The sequence below is a fragment of the Elephantulus edwardii genome, unplaced genomic scaffold (genome assembly GCF_000299155.1).
Source record: "Elephantulus edwardii isolate Elephantulus edwardi_28Jun2011 unplaced genomic scaffold, EleEdw1.0 scaffold00113, whole genome shotgun sequence".
Lineage (NCBI taxonomy): Eukaryota > Metazoa > Chordata > Mammalia > Macroscelidea > Macroscelididae > Elephantulus > Elephantulus edwardii.
Window position 1 is genome coordinate 9,187,775 of NW_006399863.1, and position 20,530 is coordinate 9,208,304.

The 20,530-nt window shown below is 50.0% G+C and overlaps 1 protein-coding gene across 1 annotated transcript; it reads left to right on the forward strand.

Annotated features, from left to right (window-relative positions):
- Positions 1-417: 417 nt before the first annotated feature.
- ITIH4 (inter-alpha-trypsin inhibitor heavy chain family, member 4) lies at positions 418-17,195 on the forward strand. The gene is made up of 20 exons (XM_006892291.1): positions 418-471; positions 1,962-2,122; positions 4,093-4,197; positions 4,353-4,518; positions 4,630-4,740; positions 5,084-5,191; positions 6,022-6,138; positions 6,410-6,578; positions 6,653-6,778; positions 6,939-7,120; positions 7,236-7,421; positions 8,288-8,424; positions 8,687-8,847; positions 9,141-9,176; positions 12,051-12,077; positions 12,157-12,273; positions 13,985-14,153; positions 16,304-16,458; positions 16,580-16,670; positions 17,126-17,195. The coding sequence occupies exons 1-20, from the start codon at positions 418-420 to the stop codon at positions 17,193-17,195; spliced, it is 2,448 nt and encodes an 815-aa protein (XP_006892353.1).
- The last annotated feature ends 3,335 nt before the right edge of the window (positions 17,196-20,530 follow it).

Sequence of the window (20,530 nt, forward strand, 5' to 3'; positions counted from 1 at the left end):
GTCCACCACTGCCCAACCACACTGACCTGGTTCCCAAGCCCTCTTCCTCCAAGAAGTCTGCCCTCTAGCCCAGGTCTTCTCAGCCACCCCTTCTGTTTTGCCCCAGCTTGTACTCAACAGCGGACTATGATTTGGTCACTCTTGTGAGGAGTGGTGGTGACCTAGGAAGGTCCTGACCTTTGGGAATGATGCCAGTCCCCAACTCTAACCTGTCCCAAGGTCCAAGGGGCGGTTACAGTTTGCCTACTTATCTGTTGTTGCTTTTCGGGTCCCAATTTCCCAGAACCTACCCCCGCAGGGGCGGGCAGTAAGGAAGTTACTAATTCATATTCCACTGCCTCTCATGTTCAGAGGCAGCCTGGTAGTCACCGAGGGGCCAAGATGAGGACTCCAGGCCCTGTCCACACTGGCAGGTCCATGCTCGTCCTGCTCGCGCTGCTGTCTGCCTTCCAGTCCACCACTGCCCACAAGGTAGTGAGGTGTCATGGGGGAGCAAATCTATTTGTGCCCCAGTATGAGAGCTGTGAGCTGGTGAACGAGTGATGGTGTTTGAGGAGTCCAGGTTGGGAGGGGAGTGCAGAGAAGCCCGTGTGTGTGTAAGAGGAGTAAGCATGGATCTCCTGTGGGCGACCACACACCAGGTACCATCCTTGCAGCCTGATGTGTGTCTACAAGTTCGTAGGGAGCTCTGGTGGCCAAGTGGTAAGGAGTTGTGCTGCCACCCCGAAGCACACAGTTCAAATCCACCAGCTGCTCTGTGGGAGAACCATGGCCAGTCTCCTCTTGTGTAATCTGCTGCCTGCAAAATCCTGCTGTTGGGGTAGCGAGGGCTTGGTGTCAAGTCAGTGGTACTCAACTAGTTCGTAAAAGGAATCATCTCTTCTTTCCATTTTACAGAGAAGAAAGTATAGCTTACCAAGTTGGCCCTGCAGGCTGGCAGTGGGGTGGGTGGTGGGAATGTGGCTTAGCCCCCTCTCTAAGCCCCACATTACCATGGTGGAGCAATGCGGGGTGGGTCCCTTGCATTTTTATTTGCCACTTCCCCATCTGTTAAACAGGACAAGAACAGGCACTCTTCTGAGGGTTGTGTGAAGATCACACCTATGATACATACAAAGTGCTTAGAACAGCAGTGCCCAGCACAGTCAGATGTTGGCACATATGGGAGCATGTCATGTGGTTAGCTCTGTACCTTTGCACTTTGTGGAGCCGTGTGTGTAAGTGGCCTTGTGCTTCTGAGCTGAGTTGGCATTATGTGTGGAAAGGTCTATGTACCTAACATAAGGCTCTGTGTGTGTGTGCGCGCGCGCGCACGCGCCCATGTGCCCTTCCTGGGTTTAAACCTCAGGGATAGTGTGTATTTGAAGGCATAAAACATGTGTCTAAGGGAGCACCCTGCAGAACTGGGAAGGGACCACGGGCTCTAAGTCCCTGAACTCTTGGCTACAAAGAAGAGGAACAAAGAGACAAAAAGGAGCCCTTTTCCCCTCTTAAGGACCAGGCCCTCATCTTCCAGCTCCCGTGCCTCCTGGTAGAAGCATAGTTAGAGCTGTCCTCCCCAGTCAGTGGAGGCAAAGGTCCCCAGAGACTTGTCCTCTGTCCTGTCACAAGGCAGAGCTAAGACTGCATAGGAAGCTTCCTGGCCCTGCTGGGACCCTCTGCAGCTCTTTTTCTGCCCAAAAAGGGTTGTTGTTTTAGAGAATGTGGCTCCCACAGGACAAGGCAATAGTGTCCCCTTTACCATAACATCATGGGTTAGGGAGTGAAGCAGGGAGCTGCCTCTTAAAGTGAGATGAATAGTCGATTAGGAAGTTCCCTACAGGGCTTACCTTGAGACCTGATCAGAGGCTCCATCAGGTTTGAGGACTGAGCTTACTCTGGGGCCACAGTCAGGGCATGACTTGTGGCCCCAAGCTTAGCACTGTTCAAATGTCTTGACATCTACTCCTTCACTGGCTCAGAGTGACATCGACATCTACAGCCTCACCGTGGACTCCAAGGTCTCCTCCCGATTTGCCCACACAGTTGTCAGTACTCGAGTGGTCAACCGAGCAGACACTGCGAAAGAGGCCGTCTTCCACATGGAGCTGCCCAAGAAAGCCTTCATCACCAACTTCTCCATGTAGGTGCCTTTGTGCCCTCTTCCTCGCCTCCCCCGCCCCAGACCCTCTTCCTGATACGAGGTGTGTCAGGTTATTTGTCTTTGAGAGTCTCTCTGCCCCCTGTAGGGGACTGGAGACTCTATCAAGGGAGTTTAATACAGTGCCAAGGTGGTTCCACCCCTCCTGCCTTCCATCCATCTAGTCATCCATCCTAAGTCCTTCTGTCCACACACCCATTATTCCATCTATCTATCTATCTATCTATCTATCTATCTATCTATCTATCATCTATCTATCATCTATCCATCCATCTACCCATTCATCCGTCCACCCACCCATTCCCCCTGTGTGCTGCCCAGATGACAAGCACGAGGACCTCAGTATCTTCATGCCTTTGTCTTTGAGAAACAGACTTGGAATATTGAAAAGCCAGGCACAGATAGCATAAGAGTTACCAAAAGATAGAGTCCCCTGAAAATATGAAAAACTTTCCTTGAGGAGGAAACTTCTCTGTTACTGGAAGTTCCAAGCCAGACTAGTCCCTGCTCTCAGCTGGGAGACCATCGAGGACATGGCTGCCTTCAGAGGTCGTGTCTGGAGGCCTCTAAGGGCTCCAGGTGCTTCTGATCCTGACTGTGTCGCATCTTCCTCCCCCACTTCCTGTCTCAATTTTGCAGTGTTTGCTGAACTCAAGAGAGTTGTCCCTGGCCCTGTGGGAAGACAGAGATTGAGGATAGGTCAGAGACATTCCGATGGCAGAGTCAGGGATGACAGAGTGGGGTGGATTGAGTAGCACTTAAGTGGGGTCCTCAGAAAAACCTTGGCATCTCTGGAAAGTCCTGGAGGGGGTGCTGGAGATGGAGCCAGAAGATGCCTCTGCCTTCCAGCCCTTCAGCCTCACTCCACCTAGGGCACAAAGGTCATTATAGCTTGCATCTCCTCTCTCTCTCCCTCTCTCTCTGTGTATGTAGAAGGGATAGACTACCCATCTTACCCAACCCTACTTGAGGCACCTGCATGAGACTACGGTGCAAGTGAGCTTCCAGGCCAAGCCCAGCCTCCAACCCCGGTGCTGGTTCTGGCTCATCACATCTTGCCTAAGATCACTGAGCCCAGATTGCATTGCTACGTGAGGTGTCAGAGTGCCCCACTCCGTCACATCAGGAATCTCACCTCACCATCCAAGGAGACAGCACCATCCAGTGAGGGGTAGAGCCCTGCTGCCCGTTCAGTAGCCTATCTTGGGCCTAGTTAAATCATACCCAGGAATGTGGGAGGAGAAAGCTTGATCCTGGCATCCCTCCCTGGTCTGTCCTGCCCTCTTCACTCTCACCCTTCTCCACCCTTTCCTGCCATCCTAAGTAGATCAAGCCGATGCTTACCTGACCTGTTCATTCTTGTTCTACAAAGAGGTTCCGGAGAACAGTTATGTTTCTGTCCAGAATAGCTCATTCTGTTCTGTTTCTCAAAGACTGACAGCAAGGAGCAAGGCCACACCTCTGGGAGTCCCATTGGTCATTGCCCCAAACCTATTACCTGTCACCTGTCTCGCACTTGCCCTGTGAGACAGGAGTGAGGCAGTGGGAACAAGAATGAATCATAACCTTTCTTTCTCCGGACTCGGTCCTGTACAGTCCATCACAAGGCTGGACATGCATGGGTTCAGAAAACTCTTGCTGGTGTTTGGTCGGTCAGTTATTTTGGGAACAGCTGTGAGGCTGGAAGGGGCAAGCCAATTCTGAGGTCGTATTGGAAGGGCAGAGAGACCGTCCTGAACATGCACTTCCAGATACTGTGTAACTGGAGACTCCACCCTCACCCTCACCTGCTCAGGGTCTTGGATGCAGAAGGTGCATAGTCAATGTGGTGTGCTCGGATACAGACAGGAGTCACTCCGTCAGGAGGCCCAGAGAGGCTCTTGAGAGGGATGGGATTGTGATGGACCCAAGTTCCCAGGCTCTTGACAACCCCTGCTCGACCTCCACCCTAGGATCATCGATGGCGTTACCTACCCAGGAAACATCACGGAGAAGGTTGCCGCCCAGGAGCAATACAGCGCAGCCCAGAGCAGAGGGGAGAGTGCTGGCCTGGTCAAGTGAGCTTAGGGGGCAGTGGGGGGAGCCCTGGCGGGAAGATCAGGGTGAGGGCAGAGCTGCCTCTGCTTCCCAGCCCTTCTGCCCCACGCCACCTCCTGTGGCCTGAGGTCCTCTGGCCTAGAGGAATGGGTCTGATGTCCTCCTCCTCCTCCAGGGCCACAGTGGGGAGAAAGATGGAACAGTTCCAAGTTTCAGTGAGCGTGGCTCCGGCTTCCAAGGTCATCTTCCAGTTGACGTATGAGGAGCTGCTCAAGAGGCAACTAGGGGTGTACGAGCTTCGGTTCAAAATCCAGCCTCAGGAGCCAGTCAAGCATCTGCAGGTACCCGGCTCAGCATCTTCCCAGGCGCTCTTCTCGTGGCCCCTTCCCTCTTCACCTCCCATGAGGCCCATCCAGGCTCCCCGCTGACCCACAGCCCGCACCATCCTCTAGATGGACATTCACATCTTCGAGCCACAAGGCATCAGCCACCTGGAGACAGAGAGCTCCTTCCTGACCAGCGAGCTGGAGGAAGCCCTCACCACCACACAGAACCAGACCAAGGTCTGTGACAAGCTTGGGTTACAGGGAGCCAGTTCTTTGAGCTGGAGGGGTCTCTGCAGTCTCTGTCATTCAGCAGATGAGCAGGGCAAGGTCTTAAGCAGGATAGTGGGTGCAGATGTGGATCCTGAAGTTTCTGGGGAAAGAACTTGGAGAAGAGAATGCTTCAAGAGTTTGGGGCCAGATGGAAATGGCCAAGAGTAAGTTCCCTGGAATACTGGCAAAAGGCTGCAGCCAGGATTCTCACTTGCCAATATACTGAAAGGGTAGGTATACTGGTAGGGTAGGTATTGCTGCCATAGCCTCAGGGCACCTCCCAAGCCCGGCCCTCTTGTTCTTCCTCTAGGCTCACATCCGGTTCAAGCCATCGCTTTCCCACCAGGACAAAGTCCTGGATGGCAACTTTATCGTGCGCTATGACGTCAACCGGACCAACTCGGCAGGCTCCATCCTGGTGAGTGGGTTCTGGGCAAGAACAAATTCAGAAAAGATCAGAAATTCATCTGCTATCAAGAGCCTGAGCTTGGATGTTTGAGAAAGGGCAAACCAGCCATCCTTGCTTGGCAGTGTGTACCGGGGGCCGAGGGTCTGCTGAAGAGCTGATCTTCATAGTTTACCCCTTTTTAAAAAAATTTTTATTTTATACTGGTTTTTTTTTTTAAAGCAAGAGCTGCACCCACTTCCTAAACAATATGCCTCTGGAAACTCTATGATCTTTGATAAATGACAATAGTTATAGAAAGGCTTCAGGCCTTTTGTTCATAGGGTCGCTATGAGTCATGCTTGACTCGACGGCAATCAACAACATTCGTATGTATTGTTTTTCACACCGAATCTTTCCCATTTCTGCCTTTGCTACCAGGAAGATCCCAGCTCAGTTTCATGTTCAACTGACCGAGCTTCTCTTACAAGTTTCTGACATTTGTTGGGCCTCCCCTTTATGCCTTGTTTTTAAAATCTTTCCTCTCTTTTTGGTGAATTTCTATTTTATTATGTCTGAACTTTCTGATATAAGCCCCCTCTCAAATACTACAAGGCAGAGATAATATGAGGAAAATTCCAGTAGGCCATGCATGACCAGGAAAGGTTTTCCTATTGGAGGAGCTGGGCTTAGCCTAGAAAGAGGGCTCTGGATTTGAGGAGTTGGCAGTGGAATGAGGGGAAGCCACGAGACGGAGAGCACAGAGGGGTCCAAGGACTTGGAGCCTCCATGGTGGAGGAAGGTGAGGGGACTGGATGAGCAGGGCATCGGCTCTGGCCTCCTAAACACTGCCTTGTCCACAGATCGAGAATGGCTTCTTTGTGCACCACTTTGCACCCAAGGGCCTACCCAGTATGCCCAAGAATGTGATCTTTGTCATTGACAAGAGTGGCTCCATGGGAGGCAGGAAGATCGAGCAGGTAAGTCCCAGGGGCCCAGGCCTTGACCCTGGATGCTCCCAGGCACTCCATCCGTCCAGCCCAGCCCAGCAGGTGGATCCTCCCTCCATCTCCTTGGACTGGACCTTCAGAGGCTGAGAAAGGCCCATATATGGGACATTGTTGTTCCAAGGAGTACACCCTTATTCTAACCCAGACAGAAACCCCAAGATGCCAATCTGAGGGTACATGAGCCCTCTGGGAGGCTCTGCTGAGCGACCTACCTCACCCTGTCTCCTCTCCCGCCAACTAGACCCGGGAAGCCCTGATCAAGATCCTGGGTGACCTTCGCCCCCATGACCTGTTTAACCTCATTGTCTTCAGCGGAGAGGTAAACCAGTGGAAGCCATCACTGGTGCCAGCCTCAGCTGAGAACGTGCACGAGGCCAAGAGTTACGCTGCCACCCTCATGGCCAACGGGGGTGAGTGTCTCTTCAGTCCTTCAAGTGGGGGTTATCCGGGGCTGAGGGCCTTCTTAAGAGTGTGTGTCCCTCAGGTACCAACATCAATCATGCGATGTTGATGGCTGTGGACCTGCTGCACAAAAGTACTGTACAGGAGGTGATGCCTTCCGGGAGCGTCTCCCTCATCATCCTGCTCACCGATGGGGATCCCACCACAGGTGAGTGCCCTGCCCAGAAGGGCCAGCGGGGACCCACCCTGCCACGTTAGGAGACCTGAGGAAGAGGTGGCCATCTGAGGCACCTGTCTCTGAGATTCCAGAACTATCCATTGAGCACATCACTGTTTTCCCATTCCCTTTCCCGACTTCCTGACTCCAGGGGAGACCAACCCCGCAAAAATCCAGAAGAACGTGCGGGAAGCTGTGGATGGCCGTTACAGCATCTTCTGCCTGGGCTTCGGCTATGACGTCAGCTACGCCTTCCTGGAGAAGCTGGCGCTGGACAACGGTGGGCTCGCTCGGCGCATCTACGAGGACTCGGATTCTGCCCTGCAGCTACAGGTGCCTGTACCCACCCACCCCCAAAAGAGAAGGGCTCCGCGAGATCAGGCTGACCCCAGCCCAGCTTTTGTGACACACTCCCTCCCCTAACACACACACACACACCCCTATGCAGGACTTCTACCAAGAGGTGGCCAACCCATTGATGACTTCTGTGTCCTTCGAGTACCCGAGCAACGCTGTGGAGCAGGTCACACAGGACAACTTCCGGCTGCTCTTCAAGGGCTCAGAGATGGTGGTAGCTGGGAAGCTGCAGGACCAGAGCCCGGACGTGTTCTTAGCCAAAGTCAGCGGGCGGGTGGTAAGTGTCATCAGTCAATCACGAGCAAGAGGGCAGCTGTGGCTGGGGCCAGACGGGAGATGGGGGATAGGCGCCACCACTGCAAGCAGAGGAACTATGTTCAAATCCCAGCGCCACCAAGCTCTGGCTGATGGACATTGGGCAAATTGTAGAGTGCCTCAGGTCCCCCCCAATGTCACCACTTCTGGGTGACATCCATCCCCACCTCATGAGTTCATGGCAGAGCTTCAGTGAGATGGTATCGTGAAGATCCTGAAAGCACCTGTGTGGGGTCCGGTACGTGGCAGGGCCTCAGCAAGCACTATGTGACGCTGCTGTGGTTACTGTGTGCCGCAGACATCAAGGATTTCTCACTGCTTAATTTCTCACTGCTTAATTTCTCACTGACCTCCTGTCTTCACACCAGCGCTCTGAGGTTGTAGGCAGATTGGAGGGCTGGTCCTGACAAAGAAGCAGACCAAACTTAAACAGAGCAGGCACGTGGCTCTGGGTCCTCCATTGTTAGCCTCTGGTGGACCCCTGGCAGCTTTGGAAGAGCCTCTTTGCTCCACACAGAACTTGCTGGCTCTATGCTGACCTAGGGGTTCAGACCCCATCCTCACCTCCCTTTCTTCCCTAAGGACCGCCTAACCCAGGCTGCCGTTTCCACAGCTGCCTGACTCCTGTTTTCTTCTTCTCAACCTCAGAGGCTCTGTGACTGAGCCCTGCACCTCCAAACTCCCTCTCAACCCCCACTCTACTCAGCAGAAAAGGAGCTCTCACAGCCAATGGCTGGGACACAGTGCAGTTCCAGCCAGGCTTCTCGTGGAGCTGCTGGGGGATGCCAGGCCCTCACTGCTCCTGCCTCCTGCTTCCCTTCTCTGCAGCACAAGCAGAACTTCACCTTCCTAACGGAGGCCAATGTAGCCGAGCAGGAATTGTTCCGCAGTCCCAAGTACATCTTCCACAACTTCATGGAGAGACTCTGGGCATACCTGACCATCCAGCAATTGCTGGAGCAAATGTGAGTGTGTCCTGTATGCTTGGGGCTGCTGGGCTGGCCACATTGCTCTAGCACCTCCCAGTCTGTGACAGTGGGATAGAGGAGGGGGACAGGGGAAAGGATGGAAATAGGGCATCTTCTTGACATGGTGTAAAAGAATCTTAGCGCCATGTCTGAGCTCCCTGTCCTCCCAGAGGGGCACTCCCGCAAGGGGTCCTAAGGGTGGTAGACCTGTCCAGGATTCCCGGGGCCTGCTGAACACTGATATATTCTCAACCTGCAGTGTTTCCGCATCAGACGACGAGCGGGCAGACCTTGAGAAGGAAGCTCTGCGCTTGTCACTCAACTATAGCTTTGTCACGTCTCTCACATCCATGGTCATCACCAAACCAGAAGGCCAACAACAGCCTCATGTTGCTAATAAGCCCAAGGAAGACAGTTCAGGTGTGGGCCTGAGGACCCCGGCCCCTCGGCTGCTAAGTTCCTCCCCAGCCACTCCTTCCTTCCCTGTAAGACCCCAATCCTACCACTCAGAGACTCAGGAAGTGACTGAGGCCCAGGAGCTTTGTCTCATTTCACTTATAAGAAAACTGAGGCTAGAGTTTCTGGCTCCCATAATTGTTCCTTAATTGACTGCACCTAGTTTGTTCTGAGGCTGGGAATTTAGATTGAAAAGCAGTACTTCAAATTGATCACAACCATCCCAACTGTCTATTTCTCCCTCTTGTTTTACCCAGATATCAATCGCAAAAGATATTACCCCTCAGGACAAGGTAAGGGTGTAATACCTTCAATGGCTAGGCCCTGGTGATGGTTCATTTACACAAGGCCTAGTGCCCCACCCCCACAAGGCCACTGGATCCACAGAGACCAACTGGGATTTTCTCTGCCCGGCAGAACGTCATTCAGCCAAGGGCACGGGAGTCTTTAATTCCCTGTTCATTCCAATTTTATCAGGCATTGCTGGGTACTGGGAGTACAAGCCAGCCGAATACCCATAAAGCAGATCTAAGAAGCAAACCCAGGTCTTTTTTTTTATATTTTTTTTCAGCTCTGCATTCCCACGTAGGTCACTTTTCATCACCTGGACTATTCCTTTTAAGAGGTAACTATGAAGGAGAGGAAAGGGGGAGGCAACTTGGTCATAGGTTGGGCTCTGACCTTGGCTGTGCAAGGTGAGTGCCCCACCTGGCTCATCTGGCTGGGTGCAGGACTGTACTCAGGTTCAGGTGTGTCTGATTAGGAAACAGTCGCCTCCCAGATGTCCATCCCAGTGGAAGGAGAGGATTGAAAAGACCAGATAGTGTGAAAGCCACTGCCAGTGGAAAGCATAGTATCCCAGGTAGGAAGATTTCATGAGGGGTCCATCGTTGTAGCTTTAATGTTCTCCCAACTCTGGAGGGATCCTCTAGAGTGACCAGGTGTGGAGAGGAGAGCCATCCCTCTCCTGGGCCAAGGTCCCAGAGCCCTGGCTGATAGAATACTCTGCTGGTTTCAACTTTTCCAGAAATGTGGGCTGCCCGACAGAACAGTCCTGATTTGTCTAGTTTCCTGTCAGGTCCTGGGGATCCTCGTAAGGTCATCTTTGATCCCGTCGATGATCTGGTCCAGGCTTCATCATCACCAGGCATGTTATTAAGTGACCTATTACGTGACCCTCTAGGTAATAAATGTCTCCGTTTCTTCATAATGATAATTGCACGTTACCTAGAGAGTTGGATGAGCTAAAGCTCTGAGCTTGAGGTGCTTACTCAGCCTGGCACAGAGCCATGTAGAGTTGCTGGGGGTAGTGAGTATAACATTCAGCAGCTGAGGCTTGGTTTAATCCAGAATCTTTCCTGAAGGAGAAGCGGGTGGAAAAAGGAAAGCAGAGCAGAACTTGGTGGGGAGAGTAGCATTTCCTAAAGGGGCTGCCATCATCTTTATTTCTTCCCACTAGTCACCCCTTTGCCTTATCTTCAGCACTTTATTTCCTTAGGTGTGAGCTCTCCCAGTCACTTTTATTTCCCTAGGTGTGAGCTCTCCCAGACACTTTATTTCCCTAGGTGTGAGCTCTCCCAGACACTTTATTTCCCTAGGTATGAGCTCTCCCAGACACTTTGATTTCCTTAGGTGTGAGCTCTCCCAGACACTTTGATTTCCTTAGGTGTGAGCTCTCCCAGACACTTTGGTTTCCTTAGGTGTGAGCTCTCCCAGACACTTTATTTCCCTAGGTGTGAGCTCTCCCAGACACTTTATTTCCTTAGGTGTAAAATCTCCTCTACGCTTTATTTCCTTAGATGTAAGGTCTCCTATTTCCTTGTGTGAGCTCTCCTCAGCACTTTATTTCCTTAGGTGGGAGCTCTCTCAGAGATTTCAGTTGTCCCTGGAACCCTCTAGGCTGTCAGACCAGGAGCCTTGACAGAGCAGTCTTTACGCATTTCCTTGCACAGCATTGGAGGAAACCAGCTAAGATAGTTCACCATGTAAGGCCATTGTCGGCTCCATCCCTCCCTTCACTCCTGAGACACTTCTTTCCCTCCGCAAAATAAGGACACTTGACTCAGGAAGAGCTTGTCTTCTTTGGCTCCATCAGGTATCTAGTCACCTCGGTAGGACTTTACTGTTGTTAGGTGCTACTGTGTCAAGTACAACCTATAGCAGCCCTGTGGACAATAGATCTGAACCCTCTCCTATCCTGTGCCATCCTCACACTTCCTGACATACTAGAGCCCATTGCTGCAGTCACTGTGTCTACACACCTGGTTGAGAATCTTCCTCTCTTTCGCCAACCATTAATCTTTCCAAGCATGACGTCCTTCTCTAAGGAATAGCCAAGGGGCTTTGCTGTCTTTGCCTCCAAGGAGCACTCTGGCTGCACTTTCTCCAAGACAAACCTATTTGTTCTTTTGGCAGTCCATGGGATGTTCAGCATTCTTCTCCAACACCACAGTTTCAAAGGCATCAATTCTTCTTCTGTCATCCCTATTTGTTGTCCAGCTGTCAGATGCACAGCGAGTCACTGAAAAAAGACCGTGGCCTGAATCAGGCGATCCTTCTTTAGATGCCCTTTAACTGTCACTAAACTGAGTTCATTCCATGTTGGGCCCTCATACGTGATGAAAGAAAGACTCCCTCCATTTACAAAACCCAGAATTGTCTCTCAGGTTGTTTCTCAGTCTGGACTCGGAAATAATGAGCAGAGCTGGCCTGCAGCCTGCCTTCTCTGTGATTCTCCAGCAGCAGGCTCTCCTTTTACAAATAACCGTCAAGAGCTCCTTCAGATTGGGTGTTGTGGGACAAGGCCCTGGTGCATGGTGGTGATGGCTGGAGGCCATCCTGACAGCTCTGATGCGCTTTTGATCCATTTTTGGTTATTCTTCCATTAACACCTGTTCTGTTGCTATCAACCTCTCCCATTTATGATCAGCACGTGTTTCATATAGATGTATAAGAATCAAAGATGAGCACTCAGCCCAGACTAGAGCTCCTGGATGAGCCTCTTACTCTGTAACAGGGGGACCCAGGGAGGGGAGATCCCCGGGAATCATTATGAATCTGCTACACAGACTTCTTGAGGTTCAAGTGGGAGCCCACCCATACCTGCTGCTGCCCCATTCTTCTCCTACTCTCTGGGAGTCTAACCCTGGATTTTCTTTCTCCCCCAGAAAAACTCCCAGTAGTCTCAACCCCAGGTAAGTTGCCAGCCTCCTTTCCCACCTACCCCTTCCTTGACCCCCAGCCTGCCCCAGGACCTTTGATTTGCTCTCCTAGCCCCAATCAAGACACCTCACTTCATCCTGCCACTGCCTGGGCAGAGCATGGACCCGCTCTGTGTGGACATCAAGCACTTTGAGGGGACAATACGGCTGTTCTCCGACCCTGAACAAGGTGAGAGAAGCATATGCAAATGGCCAGAGGCACACAGGCACCACTGCTACCACCTTACCTTGTCTACAGAAATACCCATGTGCAGGCCTCACCCACTGGCCTGTCACAGACCCCAAGCACTCCCTAGTGCCCCCTCGATTGCTCACACATCCACCCCACAGGCCTTCCTCTAGCACCACATGTGCAGATCTGGGTGGCCTGATCCTCTGGGATTAGTGATAACTCAGGCGTGGGCTTGCTTCCAGGCCCTCCCGACTCCAGGTAGGGGTGCAAATCGGGGTGCAAATATGTACCACGACCCAGAGTGAGCACAGAGGAGGAGGCAGGAACTGCCTGAGGGTCAGGGGAGCTGAGGTCACAAAAGGTGGCTGCGCCTTGGCAGGCAAGCACGAGTCTTCCTGGTAGAGAGAAGGTCAAGATATCACACTTGAGGAATTAGCACCTTCAGAAGCATGGAGCCCAGAAGGACACTGGTGGGACAGCAGAGTGTCGAGGGGGAACATGGTAGAAGGAGGGAGATGGACTGCCAGGTCTCTGGGAAGGGCCTCACCTTCCCAGCTGAGGTGGTTGAGGGGGCGTGCACACGCACTCAGGACTACTCATACCCACACCTGAAAACCCTTTCAACCATGAACATTACAGCTCCCTCATGCCTCCCAGACTGCACAGAGGTTCCCCATTAATCATACCAGGCACCTTCTTTGCAGCCAGAGGGCAGAGGCCACTGATTTTTTTGAAGAGATTGAGATTGTACACAGCTTTAGTTTGCTTGGCTCCATAGTTAACAGTCTTGGCACCAGCAGCCAGGAAATTAAAAGGCGCATTGTCATGGGAAAGTCTGCTGTTAGGGACCTCTCCAAAGTGCTGAAGAGCAATGGTGTCTCTTTGGAGACTAAGGTGCGTCTGATACAGGCCATGGTCTTCGCAATCACCTGTTATGCATCAGAGTTGGACAATGACCAAGGAGGATAGAAGGAGAATTGATGCCTTTGAGCTGTGGTGCTGGAGAAGAGTATTGAGAATACCATGGACTGCTAGGAAAACAAACAGATTTGTCCTGGAAAGGGTTAAACCGGGTGGCTCCTTGGAGGCAAGGATTCTGAGGCTCCGTCTAACATACTTTGGACATGTTGTGAGGAGAGACCGGTCCTTAGAGAGGGACATCATGCTTGGGAGGATGGAGGGATAGCACAGGAGAGGAAGGCCCTCTATGAGGTGGATTGATTCAGTGATTGGGATAATTGGGATGGGAGTGTCAGAGACAGTGCGATTGGCACAGGACAGAGCGGAGTTTAGGGCGGTTGTACATAGGGTCGCTATGAGTCGCAGGCGACTCAACAGCACATAACAACAACAACAACAACATCATTCTTAGTTCTGGCATCTAGCTGAGTGTGAGGCATACTGCCAGGGCCTTAGAAAAGTCTATGGAGTTGAGAAAAGACCTCTCTTCTCAGAAGTCTACATCTGAGAAGACCTTAGACTTGACACCACAAAAGATTTTTGAAGGCCCTTCCAAAGTAACATAAAATCAATGGATGAGTGAGATGATTGGGGGAACTAGGCCTTTGTGTGAGGGAATGCTGAGGAAAGGGTGCTTCAGCTCACAGGGTCCCCTCCTAAGGAGATGGGTTGATGAATAGTGGTTTCAGAGCCAGCACTCATCGCTAGTATGGCTACAGCTTTACTTCTCTGGTCCTGGCTTTCTCAGGGATTGAGGTGACTGGCCTGTTTGAGAAAAGTAAGTTTTCAAGAATTGAAGTGACTTTCAAGGAACCCGACGTACAAGTCCGTGCATTTGCTGAGCACGTTGTGGTGACTCGGAATCGAGGAAACTCCGCTTACAAATGGAAAGACACGCTGTTCTCTGTGACGCCCGGGTAAGGCCTAGGCAGAGGGGTCAGGCAGGTGGCCCCCTGCTGGTATTGGCTGACCACACTGCTGGCAGATGGTCTGAGGCCACAGATATGGGGGTCAGAAGTGAGTCTTCTGGAATGGGCTACACCACAGGAGAGTAGAGAATGTAGGAGCCCTGTGTGTGACCCCACCAGCTCTGGAGGGCTCCAAGGGGAAGACATGGCTCTCCTCACACCTAACCCAGGACACAGTCCCAGGCCATGTGAAGGTGGCAGTGTGGATTGGACCTAGTTCTGCTGGTAATTAATCCTCATAGTCACCCTAAGCCTCTGTTTCCTCACTAAGATCTGGGGATGATAAGCCCTGACTCTGAAACAAGAAAGGACAATTCTGGGAGGCTGGGAAGTACTTTGTCCACTAGATGGCAGAGTGCTTCTCAGGCACACCCGGCCCCAGGCTGGATACTGCAATATCCATGATTCCATCCATCCCTGATCTGACACTCACCCTGTTTTCCTGTTCAGAGAATTTGACAAGAATGCTTAAGCTTGACAGCTTGGGCAGAGATGAGGAAAGGGAGCTAGTTTTCCTGTAGTGGAAAAATCCTCCAACTGCCAAAGCTCCATTTATGATGGGTGTCCAAGGTGACTGTCAACGTGGCGCCATTGTTGCTCCTGGAGGAACGTCTTTTGAAATCCTATCTCACAGTAGCTTCCAGTGTAATCACCAGGACACATGGATTCGAGGAAGTTACTCTTGTCAAAATAACAGGTTCCTCCACACAGGTCTCAGTAGGCAGAAGTGGCTGCAACAGCAGAGTATTTTATCTGACAGGCTTAACTCAAACTCAACTCACTGCCATGGCATCAGGACTGACTCACAGGTGCCCTTCCAGTGGGTTTTGGAGGCTGTACATTACTCTGGAGGAGATGGTCCATCTCTCCATGGAGCAGCTGGTGGTTTTGAACTGCTTGCTTTTGGGTTGGCAGTGCAACTCTTTATCCTTTAGGCTACCAGAACTCCCCCTGACATACTTAAAGGAGGCTCTAATTTATCATAACATGAAAAACACAAGGATTTTTAAAAGTAGCTGCTTTAAGGAAAGGAAAGAGAGGATAGGATAAGGAAGGATTTGCCATTCTAGACTTTAAAGCATTTTATTAAATACTAATCATCGAGAACAGGACATTAGCTGTAAAAACAAAAAAAGGGCCAAGTGCACAAATAGTTGAATGGAAAATCAATTTGCTCCATAAGATTTCACTCAAATCATAAGAAAAATGTTTTTTTAAGGGGTAGAGGAGAGCAGCACAGAGTAGATGTATCACATAAACTCCCTAAATCATTTAAAATAACATCGTTGTATGTTGTGACATAGTCCATGGGGGGCTACACTGCTGTCCCAAAGGCTGTGTCTCTGGGAGTTAGCAGTGGCTCCATGAGAGAAAGGTGGACATTCTCTTCGGCTGAAATTTACAGCCTCAGAAACCCACTGGAGGGTCAGCTATGAGTCGGTTCTGACTCTCTGGCAATGAACAGTTGAATTGTGAGTCATAGTCCATACTAGGAGGATAGGTCAACGTTCAGATCCATTCATAGGGTCATTATGAGCTGCAGTCAACGTGACAGCAGCTAACAACCACCAGAAAATAGGTATCTTTGGTGGCATAGACCACAGGGAGTTGAGCTTCCAATTGAAAGGCGTGTCTCTCTGGTGGTTTGGATCTGCCAGTTGCTCCTTGGAAAGAAGATGTACAATCTCCTCCCTTGCAATTTACAGCTTCCTGGAAGCCTGTCAGAGGCTCTAGGCTCTAACTCAAGGGCAATGAGTGTGAATTTTGAACTATGTGATACATAACTATATTGTAATACAGTATAACCTCTTCAAATTCACAGGAAACCAAATTTAAGAAAGCAAGAATAAAAATCATTATGTTATAAATAATACTGGAATGAACCTATCATTAGATTAACTTGGGTCTCACTTCACCAATGAGGAAACTGATGCCCAAAGACTTAAGGGATGTCTCAAGCAAGGCCACGCCGTGAATCCTGGGAACAAAAAGGCACTGCCCAGCCTTTGCCCATCCCAACTGCTGAGGTCTGTCCTCACGTCCATGCAGGCCTCCCCATGTCCCACCTTCCTACTCAGAACATTGGTGTTTTTCTGCAGCTTAAAGATAACCATGGACAAGACTGGTCTCCTGCTGCTCAGTGCTCCAGACAAAGTGACTATCGGCCTATTGTACTGGGAAGGCACCGACGCAGGCCTCAGGATTCTGCTGCGAGACACTGAACGCTTCTCCAGCTTCGTCGATGGGACCTTAGGTATGGCTTGATCTTGGGACCGCCTCGGCCTGGCTGACATCCAGCAGTGCCCCTCCTCTCTGTGGATCCCCTCATCTTTCTCTGAGTTTTCCCCGACTGCTGACTCACCCTTGCATTTCAGGCCAATTCTACCAGGGTGTGCTCTTCACATCCCCAGTAACGGAAAACAAAAAGAAAATAACAGTTCATGGAAAAAACTACCATATCAATAGGTGAGCCAGCACCACCCCATCTAGTGGGGAGCTCTGCTGAGGGGCCCAGAGCTAGGCTTGATAGGCTCCCACCGCCACCTTACTCAGAAACTGGAAACAATCAAGTGAAAGAGGGAATGATGCTGGGGCTTCCCCCCCGCCACCTAGTGACCAAAAAAAAAAAGATGGCCAACTCAGACCCACAGAAAACATACCTACCCAGATATCACTGGCGTGGTTTAACCGCAATAGGAACCCCTCCCCAAATCACCAGAGCCATTGACTCTGGTGGCCATACAGAGCAGGCCCCCTCTAGGCAACTCCTTTGGTGATGGGGCTTTTCAGCACTCCTGAAAAGAATTCTAGAGAGGCCACAGGGCTCCCTGTTCACCCTGTCCCCATCGTCAGCTGGCCCTTTCTCTTGTCACCGTACCTGAGATCGGCTGACCACCTGTTTGTCTGTCTGTTTATCTCAGGGAGTTCCAACTGGATTATCGACAAGGACTTCCGGGAACAGGCATTACCTGCTGGTCTATAGTGCTGTAGTTTGGAAGGGGGAGGGACTGCTGTGAGGCTGCAACCGTCAGAGCCGTGGTGGTGGGGCGCTGGACAGTGATGGGGGTTCCCACTCATCATAAATAAAGAAATATGACATGAGCCCGAGGACTGCAGTGTTCAGCGGCCTCAGATCCCATCTTTGACACTCAGCATAGTGGGCTCTTTGGCAGCCCCTCAAGGACCCTACGGCAGTACAACCACGGCACACTTTCAGTCCAGTATCTTCAGTTCACAAGCAGGAAAATTAAGATTTTTGAGAGGCTAACCCATGTTAAGTACCATGATAGTCTCCAACCAGGGGCCTGAGGCTGAAGAACACGCTGCAGGAGCCAGGTGTGCCCACTTTATCATTACCCAGTCTGTTAGAAACATTTGTTGTGTACCATCGGGTCGGAACCAACTCATAGCTGACCCTCTGGTGGATTTTCAGAAGCAGTTAATCCAATGGAAGGAGATTGTCCATCCTTCTCCTGCCCAGAGATCGGCTGACCACCTGTTTGTCTGTGGAGCTGCTGGTGGACTCAAACTACATGCCTTTGTGATTGCAGCATAGCTTCTTAACACCAGGCCAGCAGAGCTAGAGTTAGAAACAGTCTGGGGGTGGGGGCAGGGAAGTGAACTGGATTGAAGCTCTTTATAAACCAATCCCTAGACTCTCAACTAGACTTGGGCTCCTATAAAATGGGATTTGCCCAGCATACTAGGAGCTTCTTACCCAGTCATAAAGAGATGTTAGCTCCCAGCAAAGGGCCCCTAGTCTTTGGGGGGAAGCAAGGATATCTCCCAGGAGCCTTTAGTCTTATGGGGGTGATCCAGATCCTCAGCTTTGGAATCTTACACTATTTGGCCTCCTATCCATGCCCCCAGATTAGACACAGTAAAGATTTCACCTAATTTGTGCACGAACAAAACATACTTTTAAAACACCAAAATTAATCCACCAGATGCTCTGCTGGAGAAGGAGGGACAATCTCCTCCTGTACTAGTCAGATCCAATTTGACAGTACACACACAAAATAATAATAAAAAAATTAAAAAATAAATAAATGCTATAGAACACCAAAATTTTCACACCCATATTTATTGCTGAGTTATTTACAATAACAAACAGATGGAAGCAACCCACATGCCCATCAACAAACGAATGGATAGAAAAACTATGATCTATTCATACAATGGGATACAATGCAGCACTGAAAAACAATGAACTCATAAAACACTAAACAACATGGGGGACCCTGAAGAACTTCATGTTGGGTGAAATAGCTCAGTCACAAAAGGACAAATAATGCATAGCATCACTGTTATAAAGCAAATCTGGCATGGAAGGTTGGAAGGAGAATAGGACAAGGGAGGATAAATTATGACCACTGCATTAGAACAGATGAAAGAAAGAACTGGCTAAAAGGAATATTTGATTGGGCATTATATATACGACAACAGCCCAGACTAAGAGGTCTATATCATTGCAAAAGTGAACTGGGGGGGAAAGAAGGGAGAGGAATTAAAATGTGCAGCAATAATGAATGAAACTCTAAGTTCTCTGTAAATGTTCATTAAAATTACAATTAAAATAAAATTTTATTTTTTAAAAAAACTACCTAGATTAAAAATGAGAATCTTCCTACATTATCTAAAAACAGAACAACAATAACAAATCTTTACAAGAGCAGAGAGCCACAACTTTCTTTTTTTTCCCTTGAAAGTCTGTTTTAATTGTCCCATTGCCACAGTGCTTGTCAAAACCAATTCTGATTAATCTCCTTTGTCAGTGTGTCCTTTGTCATTCCCTATCACTCCTCCCTGAGAGAGATTTCACCCTGATTCATAAGGAAAAGGGGATGGCGTATTCTCATAGCTACTTCCTGCTGAAAAGGGAGGAGCCACAACTTTCTCCAGAAGACCTGGTCAGTAGCTCATGGTGCCACCAGGGCTCCCAAACATGTTAGTAAAATCTAAGCCATCTCTGTTGCTGGTGTGTAGATTCTGACTCATGGCAACCCTCTATTGGGTTTCTAAGGCTGCATGTCTTAACAGAAGCAAACAGCCTCATATTTTTCTAGATGAGGGAGCAGCTGAAGGATTCAAACAGCTGACTTTCCTGAGAGCAGACCAACATGTAAAGCGCTCCACCTCTAGATCATCCTTGAACATTTTAACAGCCAGTCTTACTATTCTGGAACATTTTCTTGGGTTCTGTATGAATATTTACATAGAAAATTGGTTTCCCAGTCAACAATCCATAACCAAATTGTTCTGTGGCATTGAGAGTTATCCTTGAAAAGTGCTAACACTCTGTTGTTGGACAAATGTCTGTTTGGTCTGGTATAGTTAATGGTTTAAGGAGCACATTCCTCCTGGGTGTTATTGTTCACTTTGTAGGACAATCTAATATTTGTCTGCTGTGGCGCCGGTGACCTGTCAGCAGCAAGGGCCTCCCTAGTCCTGCTCGCTTGTTTCTAACCAGGAAGCAGCTGCGTGCAGCCCCACAAAAGGCCACCTTCCTACTATGTCTTCTTCACATGGTAACCAGAGTTGTTTCCATGGTTACTAAATTCTTCTCCTGATAACAGGACTTGTTTTGAAGGGACAGAGGCTTTTTTCTTTTTTTTCAAAGTGACAAACCTTGTTGTCATGGATATGCGAGATGGGCAGGTATACAGCTTTAGTTTCCAAGTTCCCTTTGGGAGATGAAGACAGTGGGCCGACCGGGTTTTGCAGGACAGGACGCATCTGCTCCCTGGCCAGCACCAAGTGAGCAGGACTAACGAGGCTCCTGCTGCTAAAAGAAATGAGGGCCCAAAGCAGAAGAAGCAGAGGGTGTGGCCCCTGCAGCTATTCCCGCCCACTTCATTCTGAAGTGATGACCCTAAGGGGTTTTTCTTTTTCACGGTGAGGAATCTTGTTTCCATGGTTACAAGACATGCTGCCATGGGTAGGAGGCGTGTTTTGAAGATGAAGAGGCTATTTTTCAAGTTGTGAAATCTTGTTGCCATGGTTCCCAGACTGGTTGCCATGGTTCCCAGACTGGTTGCCAAGGTTACAGACTGTTGCCATGATAACCAGATTCTTTTACATGGTAACCAGATTGTTTCCATCGCCACTAATTTTTTTTCCTACGATGACGGGACTTGTTTAGAAGGTGCAGAGGCTTTTTTTTTTCAGTGACTAATCTTGCTGCCATGGATATGGGAAATGGAGGAATGGTATCCAGCTTTAGTTTCCAACTTCCTTTAGCAAGATAAAGACACAGGGGGCCGGCAGGACTTTGCAGGACCAGCTGCTCTCTGGCCGGGGAAAAAGTGAGCATGATTGGAGAAGCT